The following is a 13647-nucleotide window of genomic DNA, read 5'->3' on the forward strand; positions in this document are numbered from 1 at the left end:
AATGGAATGATCTGCTGGTGTTTGTCATAGAGTGATTCATGTGAAACTTTAGCGCATACAAGGAGTAAAAGACTATACAGTGATGTAAGTATTATGATGTCCCGTCTAGAAAGTGATGCCAAGAGTTAATTTAGTTCCACAAGGAACTTATGTTCAGAAGCTTGTTTTGCTTGGTTCCCTCCGCCACAAATCTGGTCACCTCCTAGCAAAATGAGACGTCCAATGTTGCTCCACTTCTCTGGGCTTTGATTCGCTGATTAAAGTTATAGTTCAGCTGTCTGGGTACGTCGGATTCGACCGGCAGGTACATGGGTGCATTTACTTGTCCTCTTGACAAGGTGCACGACGGGCTAGGGCGCGGGACAGAACTCGGCTAGCTAAGGAGAGTGGTTACTACCCCAGGAAAACCGGACGGCGCGCTGGTACTGCAAAGGGTACAGTGGCATCGTCTGGCTGCCTCAGGTGTAACAAGTTCTTACAGGACTGGACTTTGTGGAGTTGATAGCCGGTTGACAGAAGAACTTAGGTCTTTGAAGAGAACACATCTTCAAGTTTCAGCCTTGTTGGTTTGGAACTCATGTCGTGGTAGGAGCTAGCATCAGAATTATCGATCCCCTTTTTTGTAAGGATGGGTCGGACTTTTGTGCGATATCCCTACATGATGGGCGCCTTCACCCGCATAGTTATCGGCCTTTATCTAACTCTCCTATCAGTAAATCTAGCTACTTCTCAAGAAGTATTTGCACTACCACCAGGTAAGTAAACCGAACCGAACAATGCATCACAGAATGTGAAAGTTTTGAACTGTAGAGCCCAAGTGTGCATTTTGTTCGCCGATGGTCGTATTTGTTTACGTTGCAAAAAGTTAATCTTGTTCTGGTGCGTGGGTGCCGCCATGATGGATTCTGTCAAAATTCACGGACAAACGGTGTCACGTCATGTGTAACATTAATACGTTAGTGGCAGAGCGTTATTGAGGAAGGCTAGGTGTCATTTGGAATCCCATCCAAGTTCATTGCTGGCAAGTTCATTGATCGTTCATTTGGGGATAATATGAATTGTCACTTTATCAATGGTATAGATCAAGGAACTTGGGGGAGGATAACAAAAACAGGGTTGAGATGTTAGAAGCAAGCAATAACAGGGGTTTCCTGTGAAATTCGAGTCACTGTCCCATCAAGTTGACTTTTTTCCGAATATGCAGCTGTTTTCAACACAGTTTTTTATCCATTTGTTAAAATTGCTGGTTTCTTAATTGGAATAGCAACATCAACTTGTAGTTAACGGCAAAACGGATTGTTACGGTGCTTGTAGAGGTGTAATTATTGATAGCGTGATCGCAAGTATTTTCTTGTCTTTTTCAGCTTAAGTTGGGATGGATTTTGTACACATAGGGCCATCAAAAATTTGTCAAGTTTTAGACCTTCGTGATGGGTTACTTTGAATTCTTGAATAAGGGTTATTTGAGGGTAATTTACTTGTGAGGATAATTTCATTAGCCATCCGCTAAAATTTTAAGTAGCATGTAAATGGATATATTGTAGTTTCACTTTGTATTTTACGAACGAGGAGCCTTTTCATCGGCATTCTTCATTGGCTTCGAAGGGACTAGCCTGTGTGAGGAAATGTAACCACAGCATGTCTTGCTCGTGCACATGTATGTACATGTACTGTACGTGTGCTCCTCACCACAGTTGCGCACGTTGCGCCCCAAAGTTGGGTCGAAACACCCTCACGCGCCTGCGTGACCCTATGAGGACACTGGGAGTGTTTACGTAATGGGCATATTTGCGGTTCCGGGCGTAATTCAGCCACTCACAACATATCAATGAACAGGCATCGCAGTCCTACACGAGGCCACGTCTGCACCATAAGTCGTCTTATTCTTCAGGCATGGCCAAGAGTCACATCCAAGACAAAACACCCAACTTCTATAACCTATAACCGTTTGCTTGTCCCCACTGCCTTGGGCGCTGCAAGAAGGGCAAATGTGTTTTAATTTGTTTTAAAGGCAATACGTCACAGCTATGGACACGCACAGCATTGTGGGTTACTTGCTGTCCGAATCCTTCGTTCGTCACCCAGCGCCCGAACAGGGTGAAGGGCTGATGGCTTTGCAGAGATATTAGCGAAGGTAATAAGTCACACGGGGTCACAGCATTGTCACAGCACATCACATGGAGTCACAGCAATGCACACATCATTTCTGCAAGGCGCACGAGTTCGCTCAATACGCTGCACAAGCGGCAGTTATCAATTCGATATTTTTCCTTTTTTGCTTATTTCTGAAATATTCTCACAACAGTTTGTTCATTCATCCAAAATTGATCAAAAGAACCAATGATTTGAAATTTATCGCCAAAAGACACGTTATCAGTGATACATGTAGGCCCTACTTACTCACCTGCAGCTCATCTCAACATTTGAAGCGAACTATGGGACAGAGAGACCCCCCCGCCTTTGTGTTGGCCATTGTTATACGGGCGGGGATGTGTTAAGTGACAATAGGCTGGAGCATGTATAGGGATTGGACTTGTGGGAGGGGTACCTCTCTGTCCATTTCGTGCCTAGTATACATCTCAGTCTGAACATGGATCCTTCCTCCATGGTCTGAAAGGGCGGTGGGAAGGGGCGAACTGTAGCAATGACTGAAGAAATGGCCACAGAAAAATCGAGGGTCACTGAAATGTGTAATGGGTGTGCTATACAGTGCTTGTAAACTACATAATTATAAATAAACTAAGCCAATAGAGTCTCAGCATTCCGCCATATGTGTGGCTGTAAATCGCTGGTGGCTTAAATTATATTACAGTTGGTTCCCGGTAGCTGGCATCTTGTCTGCAGCCCAAAGGTGACATATCGTGCAGAGTGGTCCTGGCGCCGGACTGCCAAGTTGACGCCATACGTGCTTTTTAGTAAATTTGTTTCTGATTAGACAACCATAATGTTCGTTAAAAGCGAAGCCTACAAGGTCCACTCAATTTGGCATGGTCTTTGTAGAAAGCAAAAGAAAGATTTGAAGTTTGCACATCAATAGTGCTTTTAACTTACATTTTTCTAGAACCGTTACTTATAAACATTATAAATAATCTTTCATTTCCAATAGCCTATATTCCTTTATTTTTATCCAAATACTTTTCCCGACAGTCACCGGTGGTTTATACATTAAGTTTCGAATCAGATTTTCAAACCCGAACATTTTTATGGCATTAATGCGTAGCAGCTGTCACTGACTGTCGAATTTTCTGTGGGGTAATCCAACATGTAGCCTCCCCACGGGTAGTTCATTTGACTCCTATTACACTCCCTGCAACGCTGTCTAAGATGGCCCTACGCAACCACATGATGCCCCGCCCGGTTTCACATGGCTGGGGTATGGCGTGGTTCTTGTACAGTATTCTTCGGGTAATTACACTGAACGTGTAGTTAAAAATTCAAACGAGAGTTTATGAGTGCTCCAGTTTTTGCTACCGAGTGGGTCAAGTAAAGGTCGCATACTTTGCCTATTATATAGTTACGGGCCACTGCGACTGAATATTGACCACATCTTACAACTGAAGTACACTACACTTTGGAAGGGTTGCATCTCTAGCAAAACGTGAACCAAATTCTACATTGGGTGATAATATATTAACTAAAAAAATCTAAATCTGAAATCTGGTTTGTGCACTCTTATGATCTACTTCCTTTGGCAGTTTAATAGTTAATTGTTTGTCACCCAGGATACTCGAAAGGGGCGTAACGTCTCTCAAGACTCAAAGGCAACAACAGTCTCTCATGGTAAAATATGGAATTAATGAAGCCTTGCCGTTTTGGTTTGTGATATATGTATACAGGAACGCCAGTTCCATGTATTTAGTCACTTTGTCAGAACTCCAGTGTATGAAGTTACTGCCTCTGGAGACCATGCTCTAGTTATTCGGACAGTGTTATCTTTGTGTGTCCTCCTGCATTTGTCTTTAACAAAATACACAACCAAGAAGGAATATTTTCCAATGGTCGAAGCGAGAGCGATGAGCATTATTCTTCAGTTCTCTTTCAAAATAAGGCCAAACTATAACCGGTCCCGATGATAGCTGCTGGTCGTAATTCTCTCTACCCTTTTGTACAGTTAGTTTACATACATGATTACGGCATATATCACTGGTGACCTTGTCAGCCAAGAAGCCAAGGCATGGGGGTTCGGGGTTACCCTCCTCAATAGAATGGCTGAATCAGCATCAGCTCCCACCACCGCCATGTCCTCGACATGTGCCTGTTGCGGGCCAGTGAATGAACACATTCTGCACCCTAATCGCAGCTCGCAACGCCGTTAACCAAACAGTGCGTATCCTGATTTGATTTTAAAAAGGGCTATTTGCTAGCTGACAAATTCTATTGTTTCTTAAGTGTCGTACTTGTAAAATCCTGTGAACTGCTGTTTTCGGCATGTGTCTAAAAAATATAATCTACAGTACGTTGAAAACTAACCGTTCGTACTTAGTCTCTTTAAATTGAACGTGAACGGGGAAAGGACAAGAATTTCAGAAAGGACTTAGTCAGGTTGACAAAAAAAACTAAAAATCATTTACAAACTGGTTAATATCAGTATCTGTATTGTAAACTTGTTTGCTTGTCTAGAACTCACTATTTTATTCCAACGGTCTACCGTAGATATTTCGTTGGTGGTTTTAGGCCTGTTACTAATATTCAAACAAAATCATTCTGACTTCCACACCTTTTTTAAGAACTTATTACCATTAACAAGTCGGTTTTTAATTAAATTTTTGCACGCTCCGTTTTAAATGAGTGCATTTAAATGGTAAATTCCCTTTTCGGTCCCATCATGCGGTTTCATCCACTATTCTCAGTGGATTTAGAAATGGCGGTAAGACTAAAGGAATATTTAGTGTAAGCAGATAAAGCAAACAAAAAGCAAGCTAACGGGTGCAGCAAAGTGACGACAGTTCGTTCGCTGCGTGCGTCAAGTACAGGTTGCAGTTCGCAGTTTGTTTACATGTTGGTGTAACATCCCTACGATGTACTAACTGCATGATTAACATACGTGTTCATTGATTAACTGGCGATGACCTAATGTGGTCGTTCCACTTCAATTTGTATCGTAAGATAAATGACTTGTCTTCTTTATTCTAAACACGGTATTGCTGTTGTCGAGTCATTTCGGCATCAGCTCTGCATCAAGGTGAAAGTGCTATATTTTAATATGTAGGATGTCACTGATAATAGGTTTATATCATCAGGTTCACGTTACAAGTAATTTTGTATATATATTTTTTTATGTGGTATAATACAATACCAGATGGCATTTGTCATTGTTTTTGCAACGTGGGCACCTATTTTTACCTCTGTGTCGCGTCCCATGTCCGTAGACGACCTTCAGAATCGCGTCGGTGGTAAATTGTTTGCCAACAGCTGGCCTCCAGATTTTGAAGGGGTGAAACAACGGTAGTACCGCTACAGCAGTTAGTAATTAGGGAGCGCTCGATCTCAGAAATATTCTGAAAAATTCAATCACGGTTTTTCTTCGAGGTGGCTTCTCCGGGAACAGTGTATTGACTGACAGGAAAAATAGACCCGTTCTCGGTAAAGTTCTTGGGTGAAATTGAACAAATGTAACATGATGCTGGGCAAGGCCTGAGCACTGTTGGAGAAATTTCAGCCATGACGATCACTCGGTCGTCGTTGGCTTACCCGTAACGCTTTATTTCTGCTCTACATGGAAAAAAAAGAAAGTAAAGAAAAAAGAGACACTGAAAGTAAAGATGCCGTCCAACGCTTTGCCTCCTCTGAAAATACAAATATATCAGGCCCTTCCTTTTTTATTCAAGCAATTCACGATTAAAACTTGGCAAGACTCGAAGCTGGGACAAAGGCGAAAAGCGAAATAGAGTGCAGTCTTATTTACAGTACTTCACCCTTGACCCTTGGGCATAGATCACTGGGAGTAAGGCGATTTTGACAACTTTAACACTGAAAATCTGTAGTATAACAAGTTCTACAGGTCTGAGAACTTTATATGTGTAGGCCTAAAGGTGTGCCTGTGTGCAAGTAGTCGTCTGGCCACAGCCATTTACATGTTCATCTGGTTTTTTCTTCTTTATTGAATTTGTACTTAGGGCATGAGTCACAATCAGTCCGTATAGCTTTATAGTGTTTCTTATGAAGCTTTATTCAGTGTGATGCATGATGTCATGTTGGCTGTTTCAGTTTGTAGCCCTCAAAGTATCCTTAAAAATGAAGATGGTCCTTTTTACTGTAATTTTGGAGTTTCGTACAATTGTAATGTACCTAATTGGGTTATCTCACTTATCTCTAAAGGCAAAAGAGTAAAAAAAATCATTCTCAAAAAGAGTGAGTCCCTCATAAATCCACTCCAAAAGAGTGAAAATCATTCTGAAGAGGAGCAATACAAGGGCCACTCTGTTTCGAGATGTTCTTTATACATGGCTCCTTGGAAGATGGAAATTTCACTCTTTGGAGAGGTTTTTTGCTTTTTTGGGGTGGTTTTCAGTCTGTGAAGTGGTTTTTATAAGGGACGTACTCTCTTTAAGAGCGAGTTTTTCTGTCTTTTGCGTTTAGATTTGTTGTGACCTGTTTTCTTAACGTTTACCTTGGCTTGTGTTTCCATTTCACCTTTCATACTTAATAGTCTATATCATGCAGATTTACAGTAAAAAAAATTAGAAAAATAATACAGCTCATTATAAAGCCAACATTTTGCATGTAAATTAACGGAAGTGAGAGCAAATACGTCGGTCAGGGTGGTAATATGAGAAATACTCAATGCAGTTACCACTTGCGTATTTCATTGAAAGTATCTGTTGAATCATTCTGTAAATTTGACGGTTGGTTTTAGAGTTGTCGTCTGTTACTCCCATTGACTCGTTTACGCATCAAATATTCCTGGTGAGAATCAGAATCCATCCTCAAATTATGGTATTGACCACGTGCCAAGTCTAACTTTTATATACATGTATATGTGGACATTTGTGCATGTGACGTTGCTTTGAAGTATTGTCACACGTCTATTTCAGTTCGCTGCGCTGAATACCTTCATTAATAACTCATTTTAAAAGTCTTGCAGGGTTTGATTAAAAAGCACATGCACGCTATTTGTCAGAAAGCTGAGAGAATGTGACAGACTTTCTGTGCTGAATTTTGTACTGTCAATAGATCCGTTTTGCCATGAATTTAGCAATGCAGATCTCGTCGTCAACTCAGTAACCTAAACTTTTCAGGTTTTTTTAGGGTGGGGGTCAGATTTGCGGGTCTGCGTCATTGAGCCTTCAGGGTCTTTTCTTACCATGGAATTCCATCGACCTTCAAACGGTCGCTGTATTCGTTCACCTCGTGTGTCCGTCAACTTTTGACGTATACAATACCTGCAATATTTACGACTGTTGATACCCAAGGGTTTATAACATCTGAAATTCAGATTTAGATGAACAAATAAATAACTGTGACGTCGTAATCAATGGTTTCCAAGTATTCGTGTAATGGGAAGCATCATTTTAATTAAATAAAACTATTAATTGCAATTTCTATTAAGCGACAGTTCCGTTTGTCGAGAGTCTTTAATAGATGATACTGAGTCACTTTCGTGAAAGACTTGTACATATGTGTTTGTGTAAAATGTTCAGCACTTCTGAGTTCTGAAAACCGTAGCTACTCGTTTATAACGCCAATGGGTATGTGGGAATTCAGCGTCTAGAAATGCCCAAATATTCGCTGGAAACCACTGATAGTTTTAATATGTTGTTGGGTTATGCTGGTGCCTTTTGGCACCGTGCTAAAAGTCTTTGAGAAATAGGTTGTTTGAGGTGTTTAAAAGGACACCAAAGATCGTAAATATGAAAGCACGACAAATTTACATCTCGCTCATAATGATAAATGGTCACGTCAGTAATCACGTCGAAAATTTAACGTCTTGCCCTCCAGTCACAAATATTGGTGTCATCATTCCCGTCAAAATTTCTCATCTCGCTACTGAGTCATAACGTCGGTTGCATTTTTCTAACAAGCTGCGTTATTTATAGTCACACTATTTTACTGCTTAAATAGAAGTGTTGTAGAAGAGTCCACCACATCCCAATTCTTTAACTGCAAGTCTGATTCCGGTGATAGTCAAACTCCAAAAATCCGAGTCGGACTCCTTCATAAATCAAGTACATATTTTTAACTTTAATTCAACTAAAATTATAAAGCGGTTCTTTCATGGATAACACCAGTTGGGATTCCATGATGTATCCAATCATTTCAGTCAGTTCGCTAATACAGTGTACAGGTTTCCGTCTTCCCAACTGTTGAAGAGTGTTGTCAGTGAAGAAGCCTTGTTGAGCCAACAACCGATAAGTCGTGGTATCATTGTTGATTCTAGGAGTTTCCATTCTAAAAGAGGACGGTATTTGGCTAGATTCCAACCTGAATTAGTGAGGATAAATCATTTTTGAGTGTTCCAACCCCAGGCTGTAGGACGTGCTGAGATGTTGAATGAATGTATTCCGGTGTCCTTCACACTGATTTCAGTGTCACGGTTAGGTCTTCAGTTGTTCCTGGGCATGTGCACGTCTGCACGCAGTGCATGTATCCCGTTGAGTATGAGAAATAGAAGGGATATAATGCATAAATGCTCAGTAGTATGGTGGCCCTGAAGAGACATAAAATTCACAACTAGTTGTGAGTATTTTTGCGACGTTGTGAATATTTTTCACGCCATGTCATGAATAAATTTACTAGTCGCAAACTTTGTCGCGAATATTTTTCAAGTAACTTGAAGGGTTCGATATTTGCTCGACCGGCACGTAAAGGCTTTCTAAGGCAAGGCCGTCCGAAACAGGCCCCCGTAGCTTCCAACGTACATGTTGTATTTTACCTTATTATTATAGTCATTATATTAGTCATTATTATTGTCAGGTCTTCTGGAACAAGCCATGTGGAAAGCGAACCTTGTTTTCTGAGCCATGTCGTTTCCCAATGCCCTTGGTTTCTTTCTCAATGGAGAGCGTCACGTGGCATCGCACGTGAACAACCATGCAATAGTACACGTGGATGGTCACTGCACCGCTTTACTGTACAGAATGCACAAGGCCATGCTAGACAGGTGCATCATATATTTGCCGTTTGTTATTAGCACATTTACCCTCCAGGCTAATGGAAAAATATTCGCGACCAGTAGTGAAAAAAAGTGTACCACATGGCGAAAATATTCACGACCAGTGAATAAATTCACAATGTCGCAAAAATATTCGCGACTAGTCGTTGAAATATTCATGGTGTCACACAAATATTCACGACTATAGTAATGAATTTTTATGTCCCTTCAGGGCCACCATACAGTAGCGTTTTACGTAGTGGTTTGTATTACACTTGGATACTAGCACACTTGCCGGTACTTATTGAGTACTGAGGCAAAGTATTCAATGACATTATTCATGAAAAGTACATTCAAACGCTTAAAGGATAAATAGGCTTAAGAAAAAGATGACAAATATTGCAATGAATCATACAAGTCCTCAACATGATGACGACAATAAATGCCGTGCATGTTTAAGTACATGTACCTCTAGTAGGAAAAATGCGTTGCTTATTTGTAAGTCTATAGTAAGTAAAAGTCGTGTCCCTCCTTCCACCCTCGTTCACATATATCCTTTCTTCGTCGGACACCCGCGAATTAAAACGCACGGTACAGTTACAGTTTGAGGAAGTGTAGAATATAATGAAAATTATGTCAAGTTGAAGCTGATGCGCGTCTTTATCCTTTGGGGGCACGTCTTGAAATTATGTGCTGTTTTTTTTATGAAAGACACCCCCATTGGGACAAACCAAAGGACAGAGTTAACACGATGCTTAACATTTAATAATAATTATATATTTTCATATGTTAAATTGATGACTTACGGTTCGGATTACCAGAATATCAGATTATTCCGAAGTTAATGAAATTACTTTTCTGAGTGGCTAGTGTTAGTAGGCATTGCGTTTAAGTTTAAGTGGTAATAAAGTATTCGATTTGAAATGCTCACTATATAACTTAGCTTATATTTTGGGTATAGCTGGTCAGGTGACATATTAATCTCACCGCCTCTTTCACCTCTTAGTAACTTCTCAAGTCAAGCTCTTTAGCATCACCAGGGAACAGATCGTTCATGACTATGTTCAAAGCCCATGCAACTGGGGTATTTTAATCGGCCTTGCCAAGTTCATGTTTAGGTCACAGACGTGTGGGGAGGGCCTTAACAAAATGACATGATTTTTCTGAAATGGATATGTTCTTGATATGTAAGGCATTACTTAAAGAGATTTGTTTATTTGTAAATTGCTTTTGTTTTATACTTTGCATAATGCAAAAGAGAAGTTTATGTAAGAAAAGTCGATAAGTGAGGTATTTTTAAGGCAGCAATCACCAAATGGGCAAACAGTTTATAGTAAAATCCGGAAAATGACTTTCTCTTGAAAATGATGAAACCAGAACTGTTTACAAACTTTCAACCTCTAGATATACCAGTCCACTTAAGTTTACAAGCTGCTTTCGTTTAAAAGCATAGATCTATAATTATGTAGGCTACGTTCAACAGGCCTTTTTCAGCCCTTTAATCACTTCACGTTTGGTAACTCGCCTTTATACCAGAGCTTTCTATGATAAATCTCTTATAGTGAATTAATAGTAATTTTTTATACATTCGTGTTTAAAACGAAGATTCCGAAATGTTGAAATTCCGTGGATTAGTGAGCTCATACATTATTCTTGGGGGAATGAGGCAGTGTTTTTGTTCAAATAAGTCCGAAAATTATGTATCAAATGAACACCCTGGGGAGCCATATCTCCTTGGAATCTTAAGAGATTTTTTGATAAGCCCTCGGTTTCTGGTTGGTTTCAATTTCAGGGACGGTAGATGTGTTAGAAAAGTTAGACGTCGCCGGCACCACGAGGGGAGTAACATCAGGGGTGCAAGGGATGTGTAGAGATCGCCCCAACCTTGGCGGGGCAGTCCCCCAAGACGATCAGGCGTTCACCGTGGGCTCTGATGCCAGTCTAAGTAGAGAAGTCGGCGATATGTTTTCAGGTCTGTTTTTTGCTTTTCAGCTTTCAGACATCTTTCGAATAAACGCCTTATTCGTGATGCATTACATCAAGGAAAGTGTGTTCATAACCGTAGCATTGCTGTTCGAGGCCATTGGAACATTTATATATTTAAACATTTTGAACATGCAGTCTCCATATTAATGGATGTATTAAATGGCATTTGGGACCCGTCTGCTGCGGTACTACTTTCCCTGCTTTCAGATTTAACATTGTTTGATTCTTAATTAAGTGCATTATTTTGTCCGTTTTTCTAAAACGTTTGAAGAATCTTGCATTATGTGAGCAGCAATCTTTACACAAAAAATAACATTATCAAACTCGGTCAACGTGTGTATCTAAATTAATCAATCACCTTGGCCAATCAGTGAACCCCCTCGAAATAACAATGTTTACGGATCGCATTGACTTATGATAACTTATTACGTAATTATATGCTCCTCACAGGTGAAAATTTTCCCGAGGATTTTTCGATTTTGCTGACGGTCAGGATACCCCCACCAGAACGGTCGAAAATGTTTTTGTTCTCACTTTACGAGGCCGACGCCGATGCCAAAATTGTTTTTGATATTGGAAGTCCATCGGTGCTACAATATGCTGACGAACGTAATAAACCTGGCAAGAAGGGATGGCCACGATTTAAACTCAACATTGCAGACAACCGGTAAGAATCCCTTTTTACATGCAGTATACAAACGTCTTTACTTGTTGCTGTTCCTTTTTAGCATTCATTTTATTTGAACCTTTTGATCAGGGAAGATGACAGGATTGACGCATTTTAGTAAACTTAAACCGTTCTCATGATTAAAATGAAACAACAGGTTTTTTTCATTCGCTTGGTTTTGCCCCATCACAATAAATATGTTTTCTTTGCACGATCTACCTTGATGATTTTTTTTAAAATAGATTCAACTTTCGAGTTTCGAGTCGAAAAACAAACCTGATGAAGTTTCAGCTCGGTGTGTGCTGTATATATTTATTCAATGATATCAATTTTAGATCAAAAGTTGCTGAGTCATGTTTTGAATACGGCGCGATTCACAATAGTGCGCCTCCAAGAGTTTCCTAACGCGCATTGGGTCGACAGATAGATTCCGCGCACTGTGATTGGTCAACACGTTGCAAACTCTTGGAGGCGCACTCTTGTGAAACGCCCGCATTGCGGCTGAATTCAGCGTCTGTGACACGTTTTCACGTTCAGTCGAATTCAGCCACGCAATATTACGGACTGAACGAATTTTAGTAATCGCGCGCGTGTGTCGTGGCAACGCTTTAATACACGCGCTTCTTTTTCCTAAAATGCGTCTTTAGACGCTTCGTTGGAAGTGGCCCTCTTTCGTAGTCTTCTTCAGCTTGGCAGAAGGAATCATTTCACAGGAAGTGTAGTCCCATCCCACAACCATTTTTGAATTATATGTTTGCTTTTCAACATCTGCTACATTTTGGATAACTGCAAATTATGGACTGTACCTTTGTTGAACATCTACAACTGCTCGTTGATAGATGTAGAATTTCATCGTAGAAGAGATAAAGATGATAAGATAAATTGTGTTGCTGTCATCGTTCTTGAAACGATAAGAAAATCGTAACATGAATTATGGTAGGGAACTTGGATGTTTCATGGTTAAATCAAAAGGGTGCGTTTTCAATTGAATATTTTTCTTCCGTTGGTAACAAGGTCAACACATTGAATTTGAACAGATTTGTGACTGCTGATATCTAGAAATAAAAGATAAAGTTATCTCTTCCATGTCGAGATCCAACCTTGCTTCAACCGTGAAACAGTTTACGCAACAAGAGTCGTGTAACAAACTTGTAAAGGTAGGACCTCTGTGTTTACCAAATTCAAAACCATTTTGTTTTGCGCGTGGCGATGCCCTTCCTGTCTATTGGCTGCTTATCCCAGGATCCGCTGTCGCCACGATGTTTTAGTAAGGGAATAAATATGCGCTTGCGGCTTGGGAGAATGAATGCCACTCAGGCATTATCAGCGTTCGGTCACCTGAGTGGGACTTAAACGGACCAAGAACATACTTATACCCATTCACAAATACCTTTTTTCATCGGAGAGACAAAAGAAATCATTATATGACAGATTTTCAACGAATAAGGGAATTAGTAGGTGCTTTGCCTGTCTTAAACGTGCGGCTCTGGCGTTAGTCGCGTCCATTCTCCTGAGACGGTTTTAAACGTTGGTTTATGATTGGCCTAGCAAATATTTATTCTCATTCATAAATACCTTTTTAGGCTGAGAGTGAGAAGAAGTCAATTAACCATAAATTTCCAACGATTTTGTTCCAGAAATTTTCCTTCATTTTCCCAAACACCCCTGTCCATTTGATTATTCCTTGAGCCAGCATAGAGTACTGAAGTGTGAAGTCTCTGTTAACCAAAAAGTGTAGTACAAACGAATGGAGTACTGCGCATGTTGGTTCATGCGCTGATTGTCGCTCAAGCCAAATGCCTTTTACACACAATTGTGCGGTGACGTAGTCACGTCGGTACTCTATATCTGTAGTCTAGTCCTATATCAGGCACGAAATGGAACAGAAGTATATACCCCAACT

At 40.4% G+C, this 13647-nt stretch overlaps 1 protein-coding gene across 2 annotated transcripts in view; it reads left to right on the top strand.

Moving 5' to 3' along the window:
• The first annotated feature begins 284 nt into the window (after nucleotides 1-284).
• LOC110990209 (uncharacterized) overlaps nucleotides 285-13647 on the top strand; it is a 126841-nt gene continuing 113478 nt past the window's right edge. Inside the window, exons 1-3 of one of the 2 annotated variants that reach the window (XM_087142940.1) lie at nucleotides 285-755; nucleotides 10884-11063; nucleotides 11528-11744. In XM_087142940.1, coding sequence (XP_086999066.1) covers nucleotides 629-755; nucleotides 10884-11063; nucleotides 11528-11744 — 524 coding nt within the window. In that variant the 5' untranslated portion in view covers nucleotides 285-628. The remainder of the gene's footprint in view (nucleotides 756-10883; nucleotides 11064-11527; nucleotides 11745-13647) is intronic. The other variant, XM_087142941.1, reaches the window with a different exon arrangement.

This window comes from Acanthaster planci, linkage group LG11, assembly GCF_054643075.1.
Source record: "Acanthaster planci isolate LZ-2023a linkage group LG11, COTS_SCS, whole genome shotgun sequence".
In the NCBI taxonomy this organism is placed as follows: domain Eukaryota; kingdom Metazoa; phylum Echinodermata; class Asteroidea; order Valvatida; family Acanthasteridae; genus Acanthaster; species Acanthaster planci.